This window comes from Nelumbo lutea, chromosome 5, assembly GCF_056320005.1.
Source record: "Nelumbo lutea isolate HS-2025 chromosome 5, American lotus-T2T, whole genome shotgun sequence".
Lineage (NCBI taxonomy): Eukaryota > Viridiplantae > Streptophyta > Magnoliopsida > Proteales > Nelumbonaceae > Nelumbo > Nelumbo lutea.
Genome location: NC_142688.1, coordinates 11616710 through 11643200, shown reverse-complemented (window position 1 = coordinate 11643200; position 26491 = coordinate 11616710). Strand labels below are relative to the sequence as shown.

The 26491-nt window shown below is 37.5% G+C and overlaps 2 protein-coding genes across 8 annotated transcripts; both read right to left on the bottom strand.

Moving 5' to 3' along the window:
- Nucleotides 1–3085: 3085 nt before the first annotated feature.
- LOC148850340 (uncharacterized) lies at nucleotides 3086–4949 on the bottom strand. Its single transcript, XM_088942589.1, has one exon. It carries the CDS (start codon nucleotides 4542–4544, stop codon nucleotides 3336–3338), a length of 1209 nt encoding a protein of 402 aa, XP_088798715.1. The 5' UTR covers nucleotides 4545–4949; the 3' UTR covers nucleotides 3086–3335.
- Nucleotides 4950–18048: 13099 nt separating this feature from the next.
- Nucleotides 18049–26172, bottom strand: LOC148850339 (CLK4-associating serine/arginine-rich protein). Of its 7 annotated transcripts, none has more exons than XM_088945989.1 (13): nucleotides 25624–26172; nucleotides 24018–24056; nucleotides 23780–23928; nucleotides 23515–23590; nucleotides 21351–21648; nucleotides 21148–21257; nucleotides 20956–21003; nucleotides 20652–20858; nucleotides 20266–20367; nucleotides 19946–20079; nucleotides 18928–19066; nucleotides 18416–18541; nucleotides 18049–18316 (listed from the first exon to the last, which is right to left on the bottom strand). In XM_088945989.1, the coding sequence occupies exons 1-13, from the start codon at nucleotides 25818–25820 to the stop codon at nucleotides 18292–18294; spliced, it is 1650 nt and encodes a 549-aa protein (XP_088802115.1). In that variant the 5' UTR covers nucleotides 25821–26172; the 3' UTR covers nucleotides 18049–18291. The 7 variants fall into 7 exon arrangements, with proteins under 7 accessions (XP_088802115.1, XP_088802117.1, XP_088802116.1 ...); XM_088945991.1 differs by having other exon boundaries at nucleotides 20012–20079; XM_088945990.1 differs by having other exon boundaries at nucleotides 21351–21645.
- Between the last annotated feature and the right edge of the window lie 319 nt (nucleotides 26173–26491).

The following is a 26491-nucleotide window of genomic DNA, read 5'->3' as shown; positions in this document are numbered from 1 at the left end:
TCTCTCTATATTTTAACTTGTAAGAGACTAGAACGCAAGTGAAGGTGGACTGAAGCACGTGAACAACCGTCAGAGGCAGTGGACTTACAGGCGGGAGGGTAACGGTCGGTTTAGGTGGTGGTGGCGGTGACCGTTGGAGCATTCTCTTTGTACCATGAACTTGGTGTCAGTAGTTATAATGAATGCTCTCTCCAACTCTTCTAACTCTTCTCGTTGGTCTGTCACGTTTACCTACTATTTTATTATCAAGAAAAATGGTTAAAGACGTGGAGACAAGAATTCCTCTAAGTATCTGATGAAGAGAGATACTAGCGAGTAGCGAAAGAGAGCAAAGTAAAACCAGGTGGCATTTAGATTCTTATATTAAAATGAGGTGGCCGGTCGGTCTGTTCTTATTATATCTTTCTTTGATTATTTGAGCAGAGTAGTTAAGTGGTTTTATTTTATTTTATCGAAGTACATTTGGCTCTTGCTTTATTAAATAGTAATAAGATAAGCGGGTGGCCCGGAATATAAAACTGTCAGGAAGTTGGGATTTTCTTTTGCCTTTTGTTATATGTTTGCGTGTGTGTTTTTGAGTAATTCAGCCAGGCTTTTTTACTTTTGTATCTTTTGTTAATACCACTGTTTTCAAAATCGGACGAAACCGGATAACTGACTGATTTAGCAGTTTATTGACTAAAATTAATGATTTTAAGAGAAAAAGCGGTTTTGGAGGAAAACGGAACCGGGAACTGATTATTTGATCGGTTCCATTTTCCTCCAAAACCGTTTTTTCTCTTAAAATTATTAATTTTGGTCAATAAACTGCTAAATCAGTCAGTTATTTCTTTGAATTATTCAAACGGTTTTGACCGTTTTACAATTTTTTAATTTTTTTTGTCAGAAAGGGCAGACTATTCGAGCCGATAACCAGACCTCTGATCAGTTCTATCACCGATTCGTTTTTAAAAACTATGGCTAATACAGCTTTTATTGTTAATTAAATTTTCAAGCACAACCAAAATCCCATGGGCTTGCAGTTGCCTTGCAGTGGACGTTTGGATGAATATGGCACTTGGGCTTGATATTAAAACGGACAAAGCCCATAGATAGAAAAAATGAGCTGCATGACCTGGTAGTTGAAGGCTAGATGGACGATGGTTATTCGGCATCACTTCCAAAGCAGATATTCTGGGATCGACTCCTGTAACTGCAGGCTCTATCTCTATGGTGTGGGCCTCAGCTTCACAAACACCCTGCACTGTCCTCGTCCTAGAGTCTCTACTTAAATTGACTAACTCGACAAAGGCCTGCAACTTGGGTGAGGTTGGCTTGGGACCCAATCTGAAAAAGCTGGGTTGGGCTTAGGTTATGTAGGGTTAATTTGGAACTCAACAGTTCTGGTTCGGGCTGGGTTAACCGGTTAAGGTTGAGCTCTCTCCAACCCGACTCGATTTGCACCCATTTCATCCAGGAGGCCGCAGTCGGAGGCAGGAACTAGGAAGGCATGTGGGCACAAATGGGGTGATTCGTTTCATCAAAATCAAGGGCAAGCCGATAAAATCAGTCACGTAAAAGAAAAGCACAAACAGCATATGATGTATAAAGTGCATAAATCTACTACTTTTGGTCTATCAAAGAAGTCGTCAAGTAATCCAACAACCAACTAGTGGAATTGCCGAGCCAGAGACAACAGAGGGTGCCTTAAGCTGCAGCTGGACAAGACAAACGAAATCCTTTCTCCATTTCCAAAGAATCCAAAAGACGACTGCAGCGTCTGTTTTCAGGCTAACAAAATCCTTTCTCCATGCCTTGCAAATGCCGCAACCTCCATCGTCTTAAAGGTCTAAACTCCTCAACTCATCAAGTGAGTGATGATTATGTTCCACCTCTGTCGTTGACGGGTCGTAATTCGTAAATCTATATCCATGCTCCCATCCTTTGGACAATCAGAAGATTCGGTTGGGTGCATAACGCCATCATACTCCATACAAATATCAATCACGAGTCAGGGCCTACGGTACACCACTGTATCGTAGTACACCGTTGTAACGTGGGTGGAGTGCTCTGAGAAGTGAGAACACAACGGTTGATGGCCTGGGCCCTACCGCCTTCTGCTGTCCCACGTGTTCATACTCCACTCAATGACACGTGTACCTAAATTGCCATCTAAAGAGAGTAAAGAGACTCGACAACCGTTGTTGTTGCTATGACCGTAAGACGCTCCCCCCCACCCCACGAATTTTGAAAATTTTGAATTTACAAACAGAAGAAAGGACTGACTGACAGACAGACGAGAGAGAGAACAAAACAACCAGCATGTAGTTTGTACGTCCTCCCAGAAAACAACAAGCGACTGGCAGAAAGTTGCCACCTGTCACCGACCGCCCCAATGGTACGGTTACAACTTCATCCCATGGTCCCGCCCCATCTTTCACAAATCACAATCACCGCACCTCCTTCGTTTCCGCTCACTCTCTCATCTCCCTTTCCGTTTGATTGGAATAACGATTTTACTCAGAACTCCAGAATCCTCGTAGAGAGAGAGGCCAGTGTCATTCACTGCCGTTGAAATCGACCATCTTACTAAACCTCGTTGTTCTGTCTCTCAAAAGTTGAATGGGAAGAAGGTTTTCATGTCAGTCAGGTCCGAATATCTCGAAACCCCGTCCATTTCCCCTTTCCCAAACTCCCATAGACGACGACAGCCCTCCCTCAAATATCTTGTTCTCAATCAGTCAATCTCTTCTTCTTAGCGCCACCTCTCAATCTCCTTTTATCAATTTTAGGAAAACAAATTTTTCTCTTTTCAATATTTTTTTAACCGGAAAATTTTCCGTTAAGTGAGTAGAAACGTGTAACGGAAATCACGGTGGAAAATATCCAGGCCACGAACCCGGATACATCTCATCCTCCAAAAATATTAGCAATTACGTCGGTGGGACACCGTAACGTCTCTTTTTTTTTTTTTTTTTTTAATCTGAGAGCACGTGCGTGCATTTCACTAGAAGAAGGATCAAAATCTTGGAGAAAGCAAACCAAAACGAAAAAAGAAAAATTAATACTCGAGACCCAAACAGTGAGTTACTGAGTTGTATACCAGTTTTATGTATTTAAGAAACAAATACAATTCATATTTACTTTAACTGTTTTACATATAATATATATTTTTAAAAAAATTAAAATTATGCTTTTCTTCTTAGTACTACAACGCGTTTCCCGTTTTTTTTTTTTCCTTCATTTTACCCGAACGGGCAAAGCAAACACGAGGCTTTGAAATATGAAAAATAAAAGAATCTCGATGGCAGTTCCCCGTTTTCCCAATATGTTTCCGGTTTATCGGGAACCGCTATTCATGACCGCGAGACCGACTCGGCCAGTTTCCCGATCTTCTCAACGAGCTCCGGTGATAATTTCTTCATTGGTTTCCTTTCCTTTTCTGGCCGAAAATCGAAGCCCAGTGCGTCTGTTATCTCCTCCGAACTCCAACCCGCTTTTCTGAGCGACTCAGAGAACCGGTCTGCCTTCAAGAGTAGAGCGTCTAGAACTGCTTGGCCGTCTAGCAGTACATCTCCTTCGAAAAAACCGGATGCCGATACCTGTACGATTTCATCGACGTCCAACTCGTCCCACCCGCCTTCTCTCAAAACCGATCCGATCCGCTCCAAGTACCCTTCTACCCATCTCGGCAATTTCGTCCGTAATATTGGTCGGGAGATCTCGATATACCGCTCCGGTGATGACGGAGACGACAACGATGAAGAATTTCTACGTCGCCGATCAAGAACCGCGTCACTCCAGAATTCCACCCATCTGGGTGTCCTCCCCCCGCTGCCACCGGAATCTAAGCTTCTCCTTGAGAAATTAGAAGACGATCCGGCGGCAGTCTTCTCACTAACGGATCGCTGCTTCTTAAGGATACAAGAGTCATCGCATCGGAACACTGACTCACGTTCGAAGAAATCAGAGAGATCCGCTCCACAACAAAAGATGCGATTCTCGTCCACGAAGAAAATAGGGTTTCCAGCCAGGCAGGGATTGCAGGGGATGTAGCAGTGATTGAAGAGAGGGATCAAAAGGGGTGCCCTCTTTAGAGCATTTCGAGCGATACGTAGCGCCTTTTCCGGGTCGGATGGCCGTGGGCCCCAAGATTTGGGCCAGAGAGCGTTACGTGCAATCTGGAAGGAAATCGCAGCGATGGGTAGGTCGAGCGAAGCGCGGAGGTGCAGTCGGGAGCCAGCACCGGCACGCCAGTCAGGGAAACCAGGCCCGACTGGAAGGCCAGCGGAGAGAACGGCACGGAGGTCGGGAGGGAAGGCGAAACCGAACTCGGCCTCCGCCCTAGCAAACTCAGCGTCAGAGAGGCCTTCTTGAACAGGAATACTGGAGTTGCGAAGGTGAGAGATGACCTTATCGGCGAGGGAAGAAAAAGAAATGAGACCATTTCGTGGGGGGAGAGTTGCGGTGACGGAGGGAGCAGCGGCAGCTCGGGCAGAGAGACGGCGTAAGCCGGCTACATGGGCCGGGTTGAAACCGGTCATTCTGCGGTCAACGTCGACCATGGTAGCCGTAACGATGAAGGTTGCGTGAGGAGCAGTTGTTATCGTCGGCGGAAACGTCCGAGAGCTGACAGAGTTATTGTTGTTGGTCTCTCAGTTTTCTGAAGGGAGATAGACTAGAGAATGAGAAATAATACCTGTGAATTGTGAGAGAAGGAAATGGCTAGCGCTTTTAAGCTCAAGCGTGCGTGTGTGTATGCGTTTGTGTTATCTTCTGTGAGCTCGGAAAGAATAGGGAGTTCTTATAAGCTGTGGAAAATGGGACCCACCGGAGATTTTGGTTGCTACTTGGGAGAGAGTGAGGAGTGAGGATGGCCGGATAGGGTTACCACTCACTTATTAGTAGTTCAAAAATACTCCGGGGGGGTTCCACGTTAATGGCATTTATGTCACTGTCGCGAAGGCATTGGGACCCACTCTGAAGTCTTTTCTGTGAAAGGGAGGATGCTAAGATGAGGAGGGGATGAATTGAAGGGTGAATGGGATGCTGTCAGCCACCGTGGTGTGGGGTCAATTTTTAGGGGCCGGAGATAGGAGGGGAGGGGAGAGGAGTCGTGCGAGTGTCCGATGGAAGTTGTTTTTGCAGCTGTAATGATATATCATGTGGTTAGAAGCTTGTAAAGTTGGAAGTAGCGTGCGTCGTCTATTGGGAAACGACGGAGCTCAATTAATTACGCCCCTAAGCGTTAATGTGAAAGCAATATCTCAAGGGCTTAACGTTTAAGCGCGGGTACCTTGGGTCGGGGTCGGGTCACGTCCGAATTTCCTTTTTTAAATGGAAAAGACAAGTAGTAGTGCAATACTCCCTCTCTCAGCCTCTGGCGCTCTGCCTCCTGGTCCTGTACCGTAGAGTGAAGTAATATACAAGGGACTTGAGGGGTATTAATGTCAAATGGTGGGTAGGTTTCTGCTGTGCCTGAAGAGTGCGTACACAAGAAAGAAAAGCAACAGGCAGCGTGAGGTGAAGGGCAGAAGCGGCAGGCACAAGTGACAACGGCCGGCATTCTACATTTCTATGTATGAACTATGAACCACTTTTCTTCTAAAATCTTTTTTTTTTTTTTTTTTTCCGACTGGGGGTTCATATCGTACGCCTGGAGTCTGTGCACGTCGGTGCATTTTAGCGAGAAGCAATTCCTGGGATGATGACTGATGACTTTGAGTCGCAGAATAAATAATGTGCAGAGACTTTGTACAGATAAAACAAAATGTTAAATCCAAGGAGGCCTTTCTTCCTGACTTTGCTACAGGTTTTAGTTAGGCAAGAAGATTCCACTTTTCAAGGGCATTTCTGACATAAATTTAATATTTTAACATTTGAAAGCAATATTATCGGGATATGTTTGGACCGGATGGTCGAACCATTGAGACCAAATAATTTTTAAATACTAAGAAGATATGGGATATAAGATTTTGCATTTGAGCAACCATGAGTGCACATGACCCTGCACTTAACTCTGGGCTGAGGAGGAGCTTGACTTGGACTTTGGGAAGGCCAACACGTGGGTTGTTCTTGAATTTTGCTTCTTGATTTGATTTTAGGGATCATACCCAAAATAACCTAATAGTATAAAAAGAAAGCTCATAATCATTTGGTCGGTGAGACTGTGAGAGAGTTCGGGGCCTATCCTAAATCCTAACGATTTGACCGTTGACATGAATGCTCTCAGAGAGAGAACGACCTGAGAGCTTATTTTATGATAAATGACAAATGTATAACTTCTAATAACTAGGATCAGAGTCACCCTTCAACTATCTTCTTAGAAGGAAAAGGAAGCTGAATTTGTTTCATTTGTGAAGGCACCCGGGCAGGACCACACTACACACAACCCCCGAAATTTCAACATCTATTAGAAGGAAGTGATACCTAAGAGATCGACTTTGGAATTGTATGATTTTGGAAAAGTCTATGGGCCACACTGTAGGCAACGATGGTTGTGACGTTCACATAAGGTATTGGAAAGATCAGCGGGAATTTGCACGAATTCTCCATAGAGCATGCCCCACATATACATCTAACCAAGTATTGGAAATATTTTCTGGAGAGATATTTCTAATGCACGGTTGAATGTGCAAGTAGAGCGCATCTTGTGAGAAGCCTAGCATTCAAATCTCAGTATGCATTGGGAAGTGGGAACATTTCTTGTTTTTGTCAATTTAAGATATTCCCGATACACGGATGGAATTGTTGTGAGTTCCAGTGGAGCTCAAATCTGAACTCCATCATGGGCCAGTGTCCATGCAATTGTCTTTGACAGTAGTGGGGCAGGATGAGAAACAGAGACAGGGACTCACATTAGAGTTAAGAAAAAAGGAGACCACTGATTTTGTCTTGGTCCTGCGCTTCAAAATTCAAGCCCTACAGTGTTGTTGGTTATACTTTCCGACCATGTTCTAATTTGACAGTAAACCTACTATTTTTTAAATTGACACATTTTTTGTAATGTTTGGACTTTGGAACAATTAAAATTTAAAATGGATCCCAACCCGATTATAATCAGGAGTTCAGGACTCATTATGCATACCCGGATCCGGTTCGGGTCGGAACTGTCACAGACCCATTCACAACCTCACCATCCAAAATTCGAATTTGAATGCAATTATGTCAATAAGGACGATCCAAATTAGTTCCATTTATAAGGGGGTGGAGTCTGGACCCACTCTTATCTAATCCGATATGGTTCGACTCCATAATATTATGTTATTCGAATGATGAACTATATACTCTACACACGAGAAAGAGAAAGAGATAGAGATGACATTGCTCAAGAAATATCCTTGCATAGGTTCACGGATGTCATGGGTATTCTCAAATCTCAACCATGAGTTGGGTCCGAACTTGTAATCTCCACCGATCCCTTTTATACCACACACGGGCTCAGACACCAACCACAAAATCTGATAGATTCCAGTTAGCCAACTCATTAGCTCCAAATTATTCAAAAGAAAACTAATTTGATGGGATCCTGGAAATTTCCAATGAGGTAGTGGGTACCATCACATTGTACCAGTGTACATCACTAGTTTGTTAATTGTTAGGGTACCAAGTACATATACAATTGTCTTCACCCACTCATTATTCTTCTATCCAACTTCTGCTCTCCTTCCTCCTCTTCACTCTTCAGTCTTAACCAATTAATGTTAGCATGATTCAGATCAAAATGAAAGGTGCAGATGCTCCCAGTATGACGTGGTTTTGACATAATGTCACAATTAATTATATACAAATTTTGGGGGCCAAATGCATGCTTAACTGGAATTAAATGGCTTTGTAGGTATAGTGTCCAAGCAAGTTTATTTTATTCTTATAAACTGATGAATTAAGGCATGTATTAAAATGAAGTTTAATAATACCGAAGAGGGATCTACTCCATGTGCTTCTTCAATCTTATGGAAACAAAAAGAAAAAAAAAAATTAAAAGTAAATGATTCTTCTTCTTCTCCCTCTTTTTCATTAAAGGTGTCTAGTGTTTATATCCAGAGGGAAAAGGAATTGGGGAATAATGGATCGTTAAAGCCTATAAAGTGGTTTGGGAAGATAGGGGTATCAGTTGCTTCATTATTTGTAACTTGTGACATTAATAAATTACAACAAAATAACTTAGAAGCTTGTTAGTGAAAGAGGTAATAGATTAGGTTACTTTTTGACAAAAGGGTTTATTAGAGTAGCCTGGTATAGTACCCATCCAACTCAAAACTCAGCCGAGTCGACTTAACTCATGACCCCAACCTAACTAAATTTTGGATATTTACTTAGATCAAGATTCCATTTAATTCCCCGTATGTATGTCACAAAATTTCCTGTGGTTGAAGCTTTTCCTTTCTCTTTTCTTTTTTTTTTTTTTTTTTTTTTTACAATTGTGTAGTAATTCATCATTTTATTTGTAAGTTGATTTGTTGACCTTAGAAGTAAACTCGACCACTGAATCGTTTCGAGTCAAGTCGACTGGACAGGCTTTTTTTTCTTTTTTTTTTTTGAAAACCGAAAGACTGAAGAGGCTTTTAGAATACCTTAGAAGGAGAAGAAGATATGTTAGTGTGGAAATAAACTGGTGAGAAATCTTATTATGTACTAAAGGCAACACCATATAGAGTCCTTAGAATATGCTTTTTAAGCTGAATAGTTGTGTAAAGTAACAATACTTTTTATGAGTGATGGACCCGCCCGTGTTGGTCACACCCTTTTTTGATTTGATGCTTACCATAATCTATAATTGAAGGGAGAGAGATGTTAACGGCTCAGGTGTACCCAATAGAACTAAACCGACCGAATTTATTATGTTGGTTCGGGTTTCCGATTAATAATTAGGTCGGGATTGGTCCTTTCTGTTGTTAATAGGTTCAGATCTAAACCGATTATATAGGAGATAATATATAATGATCTCCTGGATTTTATGTAACTTGTATTTTATGTTTAAAAGTGTAAACTTCATAAACCATATATAAGATACTGTGGTTAGAAGTACATGCTTCCATCAACATATAAGCATGTTAATATTTTTCTCTAAGTTGTATTAAGGTTGTATTATTAAAATCAAGTATTAAACGATTATAACCATTGATAATTAAAGATGTCAAAATTAATCGGGTCAGACCCAATTGTCCTGAACCAGACCCGGCTCAATGACAGCAAGCCATGAGAGGTGTGCGTGTGATCGTAGAATAAAGGCTTCTAGTCTTCTAGATGCAACTTAGCTTGGTCCCCATCTCATACCAGCAGAAATCCCGTGTGGTTCATGGATTGCAAAGGAGCTTAAAGCTTTCTTTCTTCTTTCATTTTATAAAGAAACTCACATAAATAATGGGGGAATAATATATGTGGGGCAAGTTGTATGGTCATTGGATGTGGATGGTGCTTTTTCTAGGATCGATCATCAAAGCCCTGGTGGGTTAAACCGCCTTCATGAATTGGACGCCCTTTTCAATTCAAAATATCTATTCTATCGACAATAAGTAGCCTTTGTTATTATGATCTGCAGGTGCGTGAGAGGGAATTCATGAAAAGAAAGAATTTCATCTTTATCTTATATGCAAAGTAAAGAGAATATGAGACAGAATTGTCACAATGAAAGCATTGGAGACTTTTCTTGCACCAAAAATTGACAAGTGATTGAACCTTTTCCCTAATAATCATAATAATTTTCATCATCTTAACCTTGTCCCAACTATATTGGTCTATTTTATAAGATTGGCTACATAAATCTTGTTTCATCATTTTGTTTTATTCGGTGATAGTAAATATACACGAAAATGACAAATCAAAATCAACGACTACGAGAATTTGACAAAATTTTGGTGTTAGCTACCAACCTGACACGGCCCTCGTTAATGTGGACTTAAAACGGTGATATGAGGAAAGCTCACGCTGACAATAATTCCGCCTTTATAGTGTTCTATCACATTGATCAAAATGACCAAATGAGGGAGGGTTCCTCATGAAATGTATGGTTTGTATCCATATGTTAGTGGAGATCAAATCAGTCTCTTACAAGACTGCGCCCCACAATCTGCCATTAACACATCCCCACCGTGTATTGAGAGCATCTTTCGGGGATAGTACCAAAAAAAGATGATGTCATTGTTTGGAGATGTTTTTAATACACGGTAGGGATGTGTTATGGGACTTTGTGGGGGCTGATTTGAACTCATGTTAGTGGAGTACAGGTCTCTTATTCATGAGTTCGGCTTCAGTTAGGGCAAAGCCCATTCGAACAGCTTTTATTGTCTTGCATTGAGAATATCTCCATACTTGTGTGTTTTATTCACGGGGAGATATTCCCAATGTAAAGTTGCAAAAGGCTGTTAGAATGGTGTGGGCACAGATTTGCCCTGATAGAAGCCGATCTCCTTATTCACACCTCGCTACTATGGTTTTTAAAACCGACCCAGCGACTGAACCGGACAGGGGTCCGGTTACCGAGTCGAACGGTCCAACCATTCAACCCGAACAGTCAGCCCATTCTGACAAAAAAAAAAACTGAAAAATGACCAAAACCGTTTGAACAGTTAACCAGCCGGTTCAGCTGTTTGCTGACCAAAATCAACGGTTTTGAGGAAAACAGAACAGGTCAGGTGGCCAGTTCCCGGTTTTCCGGTCCAACCGTCCGGTCAAGTCCGGTTTTAAAAACTATGCTCGTTACAGTTGTATATTGAGAAAATCTCCCCCATTTGTATGTTATCATTCTCGATCTTCCGTTTTTGATTTGTTGACATGTTTCGTTCTTGTCAATGAGCAAAATACACCCGATCAGCTGCCAGTCACGTAAATTAGTAATTTTGTGCCACATCATTATCAATTGCTGAGATGGAAATTCATGAAATTCGTCCGCAGTCGATTTATGAAATTGTGAGGTGAATGAATGCTGATGGCACTCAACCAATATAATCCATTTATTCGGAGGATTCTGACAAATAAATCGCAGTTGGGCTTTTGGCTCAGTCCCTCCCAGACCTTGCCAGCTCTAAGCATGCACTGATCCTTTCTTTTAACTGGGGTTAAGTGCACTATATCAGAAATAAATATATATGTTATATATTTATAAATATAAATATATATAATACATATTTATATATTATTTATTTATAAATATATTGTATTTTTTTATAAATTTGTTATCCTATTTATTTTTTATAAAAAATATGTATATATATGATGAAAATAATTAAAAATATTTATATATTTTTTTTTGTTGTTTCTTTATTTAAATTGTTATATTTTATTTTTCTTTTAATAATTTATTAATTAAAAAAAACAAATCAAATGGGATTAGATCTAAAAATCCAACTTACCAATAAGATTCGAATTCAAATTGAGGCCTATTAAATCTGATCTAACATGAACAATGCCGGAAATTATTTGGTTATACCCTAATTCTAATCCGATTTGATCTGTTTGCATCCCTAATTTCAACCCAAGTAGGAGGCTAAGAGCTAGAGGGGGCATGCTAGTGGAGCCACATTCTCCTAAGTATATAGTATTTGATATAGTGGTACGGTCTGAAATGGTCCATGTGATGCTATCAAAGAAGTTGGGTCAGCCACGGTCCTACAATTAAATTAGAGAAAGTGCAAAAATTGCAAATAGAATACCCATTTTATAAGGAGCCAACGGATAATCATTAAATTTTATTGAAAATTTTCCACAAAATGTTGTAAATAATTATTGAAATCTATTTTTTTTGCATTTTCAATAATTACTGAAAATTATTACATTTTCAAAAGTTTTCTGAAAATTAGTTTATTTTCAGTAAATTACTACATTTCTGAAAATTTTCAGAAAATCATGTTTAGGAAGATAAAAGAAATTAGTGTATTTTCATTTTTTTTTGGAAATTATAGGAAAACTTATTAGATTTGTGCTATTATGGAAAGTTATTGAAATTTTCTGTAATTTTCTTTGTAAATTATTGAAAAATATTTTTTTGTAATTAATGACCAAATTGTTTATTTCATTTTTATGAAATTATTTAGTAAAGTTGTAATATCAACCAACAATTAAACAAATTGTTTCTGTTATTAAGATAAATTAGTATAATTTTGGAAAAGGAAATTATTGATTAATTTATATTGAAAGATGGAAGATAAATTAATGCAAATTTGAAAATAAATTATTTAATAACAAATTATTTAATAATTGTCAATAATTTTTTCAAAATTATAAAAATGAACTAAAATTTCCAAATATTTCTTAAAAATACATTCTGGAAAATAAAAGATAAATTAGTCTACTTTTGAAAAATTTTGTAAAATTCCCTCAAAATGTAATAAATAATTAATGAAATTCATTTTTTGTATTTTTAATAATTATCACTGTAAATTATTGGATATTGGGTTATTCATGTGCCTGACACTTAATATATCCTTTTGATTTTGTTGACACCAAATTAGATATTGGGTTTTTCCGAGCACCGCACGGGTCCCACTAGTAAATAAATAAAGCTTATTGTAATATTTTATATGAAATTCGACCTAATTAAAACGATCCCTCTAAATGAACTTATATCCTTTGACATCCACGACTAACAATTAAAAAAAAAAAAAACAACTTCCCAAGTTGAATAGTTCAACGAGCCATCTCTCCGTTTCAGTTCAACAAACCCTAAACCGACATTGGTCACTTAAAGTTCAACTCGTCTTCACTTTAGGATAGGATAGCATAATCGTAGGGATCAGAGTTCCCTATTCCCGCATCATAATAAAGCACTGAGGTTTCACTCATTCGATCATGGAGTATCGATTAGAGGTGCAAAATGGGTCAGGGTCACATGTGGGCCAACATGACCCGTCAGTTACAGTGATAAGCTGTGCCGGGCATGACATGACTCCTGGGATCGGACTAGGCCAAGGATTCTGGGAAAAACTTTAGCTGTTAGGGTCCAACAGCCTATACTGTTGAGAGAATTTCTGAAAATGCCATCTTATTATAAGAATGAATAAATTAGTAATTACATATTATTTTATTTTTATTAAAAATTAAAGCATGGACGTGAATAGGTGAACTGCCCAGAACGTGTCTAGCCCAGAAACTGTCTCAACAGCCTATGCTGTTGGGCCCCAACAGACAAAGTTAACCAAGGATTCTGGGCCCATAAAGCCAACACTTGGCACAGCCAAAACTAACCATTTTGTAATGGCTAATTGAGGGTATAATGGTAAAAATACTCCTAATAGCTATAAACAATTATTTTGGGGGGAGTATTTGTGTACTTTACCATATAGGATGCAAAAAATTATTAAAATGCCCCTAACAATTATAAACAACTAGCTTAAGGGGACTCAAGTGTTAAATAAACTTTGTAAATAATCAAAATACCCCTCTCAACAACTATAAGTGCTAGTTTAGAAGGGTATTTTCATCACAACAACAATCAAATATAATCTCTCATTCTTATACTCTCACATTACTCTTATACTCTCAATCTCTCATACTACTCTCATATTCTTAATTTTTTTTTTTTAATTTCAACAAGGAGGCTTGATCGAGTGTCTCAAATTGAAATTGGCAATTTGGGAGACTTAAAAGCTCTGCATTGAAGTTAAAATACTAAACCGGTAGAGCGGACTCCAAGGACCGAAGTGCAATTACCAAGTTAGTTAGATTCTTTTATAATTTTTTTAGACTTTAATATTTATTAAAATGGCCGGTTCCTCTTATGCCCTTGCACTTTGCTTCCTTTGACAAGTCTAACTTACAATACAATAGTAGTTATCGATGTCAAAGTTAATGCTACCACTACCAAACAAATCCAATATAATGTTAGCCCTAATAATTCTAAGGCACCAAAAAAAAATACCAATGATGTTTGGAAATATTTTACCATAAGGATATAGTGGGAAAAGACATGAGAGCAGTCTACAGTAAATGTAAAAGTGATTTTAGCTATCAAAGTAGTGCATACACTCCAATTTGAGAATATATGTATCAAAATGTTACATGTCCAACATAGGAAATTTTGATATTTTAGCCAAGTGGAAAGTATAGGAAAATAATTATCTTGTACTTCTTGCTATGGCACGTGATCTAACCCCTCTGTTGTCATTGTAAATCATAATCTTATTTTCATGCAAGAAACAATGAGCTAAATGAGAGGAGCCAGAAGACAAATGAAACATTGGATATGCGCATTTGTTTGAAAGATTGGTTGGATGCAGAAGATAGACTGCAAGATAAAAGAGGACATGACACTAGAGGTGTCAATTGGACTGGATTTGGTCCAACCTGATCCAATCCAATGTGAGTCCACTTACAAATGGACTAGACCCAATCCAATCCAAATCTAGTACAAACCAAATCCAATCCAATCCAATAAAATGTAAATGAACAGGATTGGATCCAATCCAAACCGAATGAAATATAAAAATTATATAAAAAATAGGACATATAAAAAAATTACAAAAATATATCAAAATGAAGAAAATCTGAAAATTACAAAAATATACCCTTTTGGCATTGAAAAAGCACTTTTGTAAAAATGCTTTTGTATAAGTACCTTTATAAAAGTACTTTCGTAGAAGTGCTTTTGTAAAAGTGCTTTTGCGAAAGTGCTTTCATAAAAGTTCTTTTATAAAAGTGCTTTTGTAAAAATGATTTCATAAAAATACTTTCCTATAAAAGTACTTTAGCAAATGTGCTTTTATTGAAGTGTTTTTATAAAACTGCTTCTATAAAAGTACTTTCATAAAAGTATTTTTGTAAAAGTGTTTTTGTAAATGTACTTTTCATAAAATTACTTTTATAAAGTGCTTTCTTAAAAGTGATTTTATGCTGGATTCAGTTTTGATTGGTTTCAAATTGGACAAGGATTTGATCTCATGATTGGATTATTGAAAATTTGGTTTAGGCCCAATTCAGACCAATAAGAATATGGACCAATTTATTTTGGATTGGCCTAATCCAATAATAATAATGGACCATCCAAATCCGATTTGATAAAGTTTGGATTGGATTGGATTGGACCAATCCAAAACCGGTTGATTGACACCCCTACATGACAGATGACACATCATCCAATGTATCACTATAAGAAGAGGATAATAGGACTTGAAATTGATTATTGTAAAAGTTGAAATTATTGTAAATTTTGAGATTTTCGACTTTCTTTGTACCTTGTAAGTGTTTTGTAAAATTTTCAATTCTGTTGTAAATTTTTTATTTTTATTTTTATTTTATATTTTTTAATTTAATTGTTTTTAAAATTTAATTTAATAATTTTTTTTTGTATAAATTGATTATTCATATGGAGTACCATTTTAAGATGGGTTTTTTCCAAATTGTTGTTGCAATAATTGAATTTGTCATTTTTTTTCCTTCAATTTTTCATTATTGTTTGAGTTTTGTTATTCTTTTAGTGAAAAAAAAAAACAGAAAATAAAATAAAATGGGCCGGCTCGACCTGGCCCAAGGCCCGTAGACCTGAGTCCGGACTCGGGTTGAGCCCCATCCACAACCTGCACAGATCATGTTGGCATGGCCCACTATCGTGCGAGCAGTGCAAAAATGTGGGTTGGCACGGCCCACATTAAACCACTATTGATTTTTGAAATAGCAAGATACATTGAAAGTATATATTAAAGAGTATCAATAATTTGAAGCTTGGTTGAAAATATTTGTTGGTAATATCTAGTTAAAGGCTATTCACATTTTCTATTTGTCACTCTAAATCACTAGGGATGACAATTAGTGGGTTGGGTTTGGGTTGAGATTCAACTCAACCCATCTAGCCTAGCAACCGATTAATGACCCATTTAGATAAAATTATACGAGTGGGGTTCACCCAAATCCGCCTTCACTCTATGCAAACCCATTAATACTTTTATTTATGGAATGGGACATATACATAAATTGTATACAAATAAAAGACAAGTTGAAAAATTAGAGAAATTATAAAAAACACAGAAAATTACAAAAAACATAAAAACATAAAAATCAACAAATGCAGAAAGCTAACAGATATTATAGAGTAATATAACAAAAAAATTTAGAAAAATATAGAAAATGAAAAATTAACAAAAAATACAAAGAAAACATAGAGAACCACAAATTGCATAAAATATGGATTTTTGACTTCGACAACCCCTAAACTTTGTGAAAATGCTAATTTTGACCCTAAATAATAAAAAATACCATTTTCAACCTGACTTGGTTTAAAAAAAAAGGCATTTGTAGCATTTGAAACAATGTCAATGAATCTATTAGACAATGTTATGTGGCATTGCTAATGTTTGAAAAGGCCACTTTGGCACTTTCAACCCTAAAGATTGAAAATGGGCCACTTAAATAAGCTAAGTAAATTACTTCAGGGTCTAATTAAATGACCCTAAGTATAATTAAGTATTTAATTATGTTAATTAAGTAAATTAAACACATTACACTAATTAAGATAATTAAATAAAATAAATTAATTAATAAAACAAAGTAATTTAGTTAAATTAAATAAACAAATCTAATGGATCTAAATAAGTAAACTAAGCAAATTAATCAAGGTTTTAAAAACTAATCCAAAACGAAACCACTTTGGCCACCAGATTCTGAGTCAATAGTTGGATCATTCAGTCCGAATGGATCAACCATAATGTTTTCAAAATTAAAAATAAATATATTAAAATAAAAAATGACCCAAAACCCATTTACTGGATTAAACAATTTAGTGATTCAATCGTCCAGGTCAGCAGTTCAAACTTGAGGATCAAATATGGTCTTTTCTAAACTTTAGCAGTGCCACATAACATTGTCTAACAGGTGCATTGACATCGTTTCAAACACCATCTATTTTTGCTTGCAAACGGCAAAGTTTGGGATCGAAGAGAATGAGTGAAGAATTCAAAGGCCAGAAGTACTGTGAAGGATAAAAGATTTGGAGATGACAAGCATTTTTTGCAATTGCCTGTTTTGGGTTTTTTTTTTCGAACACCTTATGAGCAAACAGGAAAGAAAAGGAAAGAATAGCAAAAGAGATCTTACCTAGTGCCTTTCTCAATAGAGAAAACAAATTTAATGAAGGTAGAAAACAGTTCACTCACTCCTATTTGCCTGTTTTGAACTACTGCCAGCGCTGATTCAAGCCAGCTTTCTACCACAGTTCTCATTAAAAGCCGTTTTTAACCATCATAGAGAAAGCTCTTATCCACTCCAGGTTTTGCTTTCGCTCAGAGAATGTAAAAAAAAAATGGTTTTTAACCTGGAAAACCCTACTTTGGCAATGGATATCCAGCGGTTAACCATGACCCAATCACCTAACCCGTTACATGATCTCTTGTTGGATTAACTGACCCTCTAACGATCCAGGATTGAACAAATGGATTCTAACCTATTAATTAGTTGGCGGGTTGTGGGTACGGTAGGACTCGATAAACAAAGATGACAATTGATTAGAGGTATAAATCGGGTTGTCACTCGTAGCCCAACACAACCTTGGACCAATACGATGATCCACAGGCCGTGCCAGGTCCGGCACGATCATGCAAACCATGCTGGGTCTAAGATTTTAAGTCACCGCATGCAGCACAGCCCATATATATTATTTATATATATATATATATATATTATAAATATATAATATATAACATATTAATAAAATAAATATTTTTTAATTTTATTATACTAATTTATTTAATTATTATATATATAAGCAATTATATACACAAAATTCATATAAAAATAAAATTTTAAGTTTTTTTGTCAATTTTTTTTTTAAATAAATAATTTTAGACCAATGCATAACCCAATCTGACCCAAGACTCGGCCCACGAACCAACCTAACCCACGACAATAACACAGGCTGAACCAACCCCAAATTTTTCCACCAGGGAAGGCGACATGCAGGCTGGCACGGCAAGGCCCACTTTACTCCTCTACAATTGATGGCGCTGAAACCCTGAACAACAAAACTTTTCCTTTACAGAAGCGTAAGACAATTGCATCTGTTTTCTATACACAAATCTTGAAACAACTCAATTTGGATATTCGAGCCTCCGAATTAAAGTTAAGATCTGCATCAACGTAACGTGATGATTAAACACTTACTTTAATATTATATATATTGCCATCAATCAAGTATGCTTGGGAAAACCGTTAATAATAAATAGACAGAAGGCTGCATAGCCGGTCCCCCGCCTTCATCCCACCTCACCCGGATGTTTCAACCAATGAGCCAAATGCCTCTCGTGCAGCTACTACCCTCGAAAAGGTACAACCGTACAATAAAGGAAATGTAGAAAAAAAAAGGAGATTTCTATCACTCCACTCCTGCACTCAATATCTAGAGCGGCTTCGGACCCTGCAAGTGTTGATACCCCAAATCAGTCTCAAATGGCCCATAGACATTCCACAGAACCACAAAAGACAAACAGCACTGGTACCACAAAAAAAAGATTACCTTGGTGAGCGAGAGTGAGAGCGAGAGCGGGAAGAGCGTGAATGGGAATGGGAGCGAGAGCGAGAACGGGAGTAATATCTTCGAGGGGATCTACTTCTGCTCCGACTTCTACTACGCCGATATCTTCTGCAGTAATGCATACAACAGACATGAGGAACTCTTTAACTTTCATCGTACTAAACCAGAGAAGTAAACAGACAAGAAACTTAACGAAAATGACAAATTAAAGTTCCTGCTGAAGAAACATCAGCAAGAGATTTCAAGAGCAGGTCTTTAGTTAACTCATGACACCAGAAGGAAAACTGCAACTTGGTGGTGCAGGTCAATCTACAGACTCAGCAACCGTCATTGCAGAACCAAGACCATATCTTTTGCATGTTCCATCATTTGGTAATGATGATACTTGGGTTGGGAACGTTTGTGCCCCTGTTTCTATGCTAAGATAACAAACCAACAACGTATCTGAATTGTCATATGGAAAATTGAAGAATCCTAGTATCACTTCTCAATACCTTGGTGGAGAACGACTCCGGCTTCTACTGCCACTGCGAGGTCTATAACGGCTTACTCTACTTGTTTCTGCCAGTTTTTCCAACCGTTGCCTTTCTTGTTCTCGTTTCTTGGCCATCTCAACTGCAGTATCTTTCTTGACTGCAAGAGCAACAGAATATACAGTAATGTGCATATATAAATCAGAAATAAATATATTCTATACATTTAAACCATAGTTGTCAAGGTCGCCTAGGCGACTAGGCGCTTTTCAAATAACGCTTCGCCCAAACGCCAACTATGTTGGCGCATGCTTAAGGGGCTGAAGCAAATATATACTATATAAATATTTATTAAATAAAAAATAAAAAATATATAATATTTTATTGGTTGTTTTAGTTTTTATAATAGAACCTATTGCATGTTATCATGCTTTTGTTTTGAGGAAGTAAAATCAAAATTAACCTTTGAGGGCTTCACTTTGACAATAGAATCAAACTGAGGAAGAGGAGAGAACAACAGTCCCCCATCGTTCCCACACAGTCCTCTAAAGTCAAGGTGAGTAAATCAGTTTTCTTCTTCTTCTTCTTCTTCAAGTTTTGTTCTCTGTTTCCTGGATTAAAAACAGTAGTTATGCCCCATTTTTCACCTCTTCCTTTTTTATCTTTTCTCCAAGTTTTTTAATCATTTTATTGGAATAAAACAGGGGCTCCGCCCCTTCTTCTATTCTTCATATTCTTCATTTATTTTAGTATTTTTTTCACCAGATTTTTTGGGTCTAGAACAGAGGCTCCGCCCCCTTCTTTAGTTCTTAGTTTCTTGGATTTTTCAGCTTTTTCTTTTTTGTTCTCATCATTGGTTTCTTAAAAAGGGTCTTCGCCTTGGCGCCTAGGCGCCTGGGCACCCCATGGTCACCTAGCCTCGCCTTGGCGCCTTGAAAACTATCATTTAAACAATCATGTTTCCTGCCTCTCCATTATGGCATGCTAGGACTATTATTATACCAACTAATTCACTAAGAAAATGAGCATGGCACCATACTTTGCTTATTCAGTTGTCTGTTCATAATTCGTTTAAGGCGCTCTTGAGGTGTTTCCTTTTTCTCACCCTGTTGTGTTTTCAAAGCAGCCCCTGGAGCAATTGGTTTGCTCAGCTTCGACAACGCTGATGATGTGCTACCATTCAACAAAACAAGACCACTTGTAAAACTAACTAGATAATAGTAATACCCATAAACAAAAATAACAAAAAAATAAAATAAAATGCATATGATAAGTACAACATTATAGAGTACTTGTTTTAAACGTAAGTACAAACAGAACATAGAGATTCAAATAGGACCAAGACATCAAAAGATATACCTTGTTGATGATTTCAACACTTTAGTGTTCTTTTCTTGGTCAAGGGATACAGCAGATGCAGGATCAACATGCAGTGCCTCAAGTATGCGACCAGATGATGGCCTGCAGAGAAGCAGTAGCATTAGTCACTCGTTGGGAGTTCAAATACCAAGCTCAGCACTTTGGAACCATTAATATAAGATTTATTTCACAAAAAGGAGGGAAAAGTCACGCTTCTAGCATGAAGCACCCCCTGCCACTCTTTCTTGGCAGTTATGCTGTTAAACCTAGGCCTCATCTAACCTATACCCCAAAATTTTCTGCCTGAAGTAACCAGAATGGGAGAATAAGCTGCAGCAGAGAAAACATTGTCATCTTTGCAAGAATTAAAGGTCGAGTGCTCCGACCGGTTCAGTACATCAACTTGAGATGGAGGAGATGGTGGTGGTGAGAATCCTTGCAGCTTTGGGTCCGAGTCGGTAGAACCCCCAAACTCAGTAATATACTCAATTTTCGGAGCCTTTGGCTTGCTTCGGTGACTGCTATCAGAATGCACACCACGATCATGGCGCCTTGAATACGACGGGGAGTGTGACCTAGATCTGGATCTTGATCTGTCCACAAAAACCATTTTTTTTCAAGATTATGTCAGCTAATAAAATGAAAAATATGTGCACCATGAGATGTAATAAACCTAAAGAACTACTTTACCTCCTAGAACGAGAATAGGCTTCATACGTGGGACTCCGTCGAGTCTCCCTGTAGATCATGGATCAACAGAATCAGAAGAATGTGCACAACAGAATATATCATGTTAGTTATTCATATCATCATAAATAATTCACAAATTCCCAAATAGAATTCACACACACACACAAAAAAAAAAAAAAACTAGGCTATTACCTGTATGGATCATGATGGAGAACCCTGGTTCCTGTTATACGTGCAGCTTCTCGTTCTCTTTCCCTTTCCATCTGAGAAGCCTTCCTTCTTTCCTTGCGACTCAGCTTCCTCTGCAAGTATCAGAAGGCAATTGATAAGAAAAACCAACTAGACAGCAAGGTGCAATAAAAAGATGGTTCTTAATGCACTTGTGCTGAACTTACAATCGCGGGATCCCCTCTAATCACCTCTTTCTGCCGTTTCTCTTCCTCTTTGGCTTTTTTATCCATGTAAACAAGCCAATTATACCTCTTCACTCCAAATTCTTTTGCAATGGTATCTATTCCTTCATCATTGCTGTCATCACTATTACCGTCATCTTCATCCTCATCCACATCCTCATCATCTTCCTCATCATCACTCTCCAAAAGATGAGCTTCCTCTTTCCCATTCCCATCATAGGAGAACCCAACCTGTGAATATGAACCTTTGCTACTTGGAGGCTGTGCTGGATGTGATCTACTAGAAACCACAAATACATAAAAGAAAACAATAGTAAATCACAAGAATGAACTTAGAACCACTACAAAAATTCTGACAATATCTATGTTAATAAAGCGGGGAATGCTAATATAAATAGTTAAAGTAATAGAACGACCGCTTTGAGCTTTATTAATACTTCTTTCAAAAAAACATAAATATTTAAGTTAGCATCCTATACACAAGAGAGAATTACAACTTCCAGTACCAACCACTGTCACAAAAGAGAAGCTCATGTTCCAAAGGGCAAGGGAGGTATATCCAGGCATCAAGGAAAAACAATGTGCATGCAGATAAACATTCATGAAAAAAAAGGAATGAAAAAATTGTATTGCTCCATTATGTCAACCAAAAACTAGTTCATCTAACAAATATTTCTTTACCAACTGTACACCATACCAGGAAAATTATTTGCAGAATGATAAAAGCAGAAATATGCATCACCGTAAGTACATAATAATGATATATTTCTAGAAACAAATCTCCAAGGTAAAAGGGATGCAATTTGGGCAGGCTCAGGTTGGGAATTTGTTGAAATTTGAATGGGCCTGAGCCGCCTGGCCTGAAAATCTAGGGCCTAATGCAGTGTAAATTCTTCAAATCGGATAGTGGACTTACACCCCTATCCGATTTCAAGAATGGTATCAATGCTGTACAAATACATTGACCACATGCAAGTTTATGAACCATAATTCTGAACCACCACCATACTTTAAAACTTTAAAGAAACTGAAGATGCAAGTCCAGTTGGCTCACAGCTGTATGAGATGTCATACATGGAATGCACACTAGTGTTGAAGTCTCTGACATGGTATAGCACCAATGTAAAGGTATCAGATTATTATTTTTTGCTTCAGGTAACAATCAAACAGTTCCATTAAATATGGACAGGCAAAGTATCAAAAGTGTGGAAAATAAATGGGCTTTGAACATAAAACTGTTAAACATGCTGATATAGTATGCCTGCAGAAACCTCCTGCTGCAACTATGACCTGGGGTACCTTATTTCCAAACTAAAATGATCTTGATAAAATGATAGCTATGTCATTGACTCATCATAGCCCCTAGAAATCCTTGTACCAGTGGAGCAAGAACCAAGAAACTGTTTAATCTTATTAAGCAAACAGGATTATTCCATCTGGCAATTCTGGCCCAATACCAAAACCTTCAAACATTGGAAAAAATATGGCTTTATTAAGATTAATGTTGGCCTACAAAAGGTGGTACCCCTTGGGCCAAATGGTAATAACCCATCTTCTCCAAATTGTTCAAAATTTTCTAAGTCCACTAAAAAGTTAACAAAAACTTTTACATTTAGAGCTAGAGAAAAACTAGAACCTACCAAATTGTAACCAAATGGCAACAAATACTACAGACAGCAGAATTACCAATAACTATAAAACAAAATCCCTACGCTCAAAGGAATTCGAATTATCAAGACCTGATAACCATACACTTAAAAATCTGTGATAATCAGAAGCATTTTAAAAGCAAGTGATGAAACAAAAAGAACAGGGGCTTTCAAATGCCTAAGGCACAAGATGCGAAGTGGGGCAGGGTAAATGTCCAAATGAAGACACAAGGTTTCCAAAAATATAAAATAAAATAAATCAACATTTAAGAATATGCAGTTTCAGATTCTATATCAAATAAAAAGCACATAAATATGTGATCATCCATAACAGTAGTTCATTAAAAAAATGATAATTCAATATCCATAAAATAACCATAACCCAAATACATAGAAGACATAAATCCATGAAGGAATTAGGAGGGTAAAAATAAACTTTCATAAACATATAAACTAAGTAAATGATTAGAGTAACCATGACAGGAAAGAGTTCAGACCTGTCTGATACAAATGGAGCAGCAGACTTTGCTTCCATCTCTTGGTTAACATGTTGCAACCCCTCTTCATCAGTAACTGTTAATAGACATTGTTCAACTTGTGATAACTGACACCAAACAATTATGTGCCATAAAATTGACTATTAAAAAAAATGCATGGTCCTTTCACTTGGAATTCCTTTGTCAATGAGAAAAAAAAAAAGATAAAAACAGAGTATATACATAGAACCATGTTAATGAAAGAAAAAAATCAAAAAGTACCGACATCCTCTACGCCGATGCTTAATTAAATCCCGATAACGCTCAAAATTAACAAACTCTTCTAGTTCTTCTTCCTCTTCTGTTTTTTCTTGGACACAGAAATGTCGGGAATCACTATCTCGAATGAAATCAAGAAGAGAACGACCATCAAATCTGCTTCACAGAATAGGAGGAAAAAAACAGTTACTTGATGTTAGATTGTCTATCTTACATGAATAGCATCAAGTAAGCAAAGAATTCACCTGTCAATCAATATATTTTGCTTCCCATTCCATGGTATCCTGTAATAGAAAACAAGGAGCAAAAGAATTAAAAAAAAAAAAAGATGACAACCCTAATGGAGTGGTTCATAACAACGAAGATGGAAACATCCCCCAAAAGTTCATTATACAAATGTAATTTATGCCAATACAACTTCCTTGAGTACAAAAAAAGGTTGTAACAAATTTAGAACAAAATGTAAGTAATAATTCAAATCCTATAATTCATACGAGCCAATCTCAAGTTTAAAGTGATTGCTAAAGGCCAGGAAAGAATTTATTTCTGCAGATTTGCAAATATTGGGCATCATTTGGGTTTAATAGAGATCAAGGATAGGATAGGTAGGGTCTGAAGATAAGCTGATCAAGAGAAATTTTTTTTCAGAGCTGAAAACATCCACAAACAAGCAACAAGAACATTCGTGGATGCAAAGGATCCAACATATTTATACAAGCAACGGAATACCAAAAATGCCATAAAATATAAATTAGGTGATGGGGCCACACATGGACAGAACCAAGGGGGGTTGTAGGAAGGGGCATCCCCCTGACCCCCAAATTTTTTGGAAAGCTCAACCTAGGGTTAATCATACATAAAGTTGGGCCAGAATCAACTTTGGGTCAACAATTTGATACTTAACTGAGAAAGGGCATGGTGCAATAGTAAATCTCCTGCTGACAAGTGCAAGAACACATGTTCTAGCTTGACAGGCCACTTTGTGCAAAAAAAAAAAAAAGAAATGCCAAAGGCTAGGCCCACATTCTGGATAGCCCTGTCACGACCCAAGAAGATTGAACCAACATTAGGTAATGGCAGTTAGTGTGATGCTTAGGCTCTCAAAGATATTTTATATTATCTTTGATAAAGAAGAAGTAGTCCAAGATTACCATTAGATGAGTACTCAAGATGTTATGTGGCTGTGAAGGAGCCTAACCATTAAAGATAATTATAATTATGGAATTAGAATCTTAGGGAAATACATCCTTTCTTGATGTTTGATTTTGCTTCTTTGTATATAGCACGTAGACAAACTTTTCAGTTGAGGCATATATATTTGGGGCATCTAAAACTACTCTTATCCTTATCTTTGCTTCCTCAAAAGCAAATTCTTAGAGCCTACTGTCCACTAACCTTACTCCACATTAGTTTCCCACCATTTTTCAGTTCTTTTAAGCACCCTCAACTGTTACCAATTTGAAGAAATACCATGCCCCATCGGTATTACTTAAACTTTTTATTTTCCAGTTTTACCCTTGCTTTAGTTCTTATTTTTCCTCTGGATAAATTTTCTTTGCAGTTCTTATATTACCAAAATAGCTGCGGGAAATCATTCATGCTTGCATTTATAACTTATCTAATTCAGTAAATCATCGGTAAATTCACTAGTCACGAAATATTAGGAAGCCAAGAAAACTTTTCTATAAAGACTAAATAAGAGGATATGATAGGGAGAAAAAGAGTTGGGGGAAAGGGAAACAGCACGATAGAACCATAGACAAACAAACCACAATAACAAATGAATTACTCTGCAAACTCTCTTGTAACTTCTTTCGCCATTAAAGAAGCACGCGGAGACGAAAATCTTACAGGCCTTGTTGATCTTGGGTAGCTTGATAGAGGCCGTCGTCGCGGTACATGCGGCACCGAGATCCGACAACCTGGAGAGATTGCTGAGGGTCGCCACGCCTCTTCGCTAGAAACAAAGCTCGTCTCTGCGCTCTCTTTCTAGCTGCGTCCATCATGTCATGGACTTTCCTCTCCGATCTCCTCGCTTCGTGCCACATCTCCTCTTCTTTGTTTATCTCACCCCTACAAGCACTGAAATCGATTTTCTTGTTGCAGAATAAACCCTAACCCTAATCCTAACCCGTAGGCCGCAGCCTTATCCTCTGGTAACTTCTTACACTGAAAATTACGAGTATGAATTGAAATCTGTGTGTGAAAAGCCTTCGAGAGCCGATCCTCGCAAATACTCAACACTCAACAGTGAATATACCCCATCACCAATCAACCTTCGCTACACCACGAGGAAACATCCGCCTCCCCCTTCTCCCCCTCTCTGATACCTTAAAGTTCGCCTAGAGCTAAACTGCACACCCCTTACCAATTACCATATATTCATATACGGTTTTAGGTAATTAGCCTACAAGTTAGCCTAGTTTTAGTAGGAGACGCGTACTTGTCATTTGCCAAGTATGGCAAAGTGGAAAAAATATTTATTTCTTTATTTTTTCTCGGTAAATTTGTGGTATTTAATTTGGGAGCGACCCAGGCTATGATGTTAAATGGGCCTGGGCCTGGGCCTGGATCAACGAGTTCAGAAAGACAATACTTTGTTTTAACCTAATGAATATGAAGGCCACTAGGTTTTTTTTATTCTTTAAACATTTTGAAGTTAAAATTTGGAAAGAGTATAAATAATGCAAATATAAAGTTTAAAAATAGCATATACAAG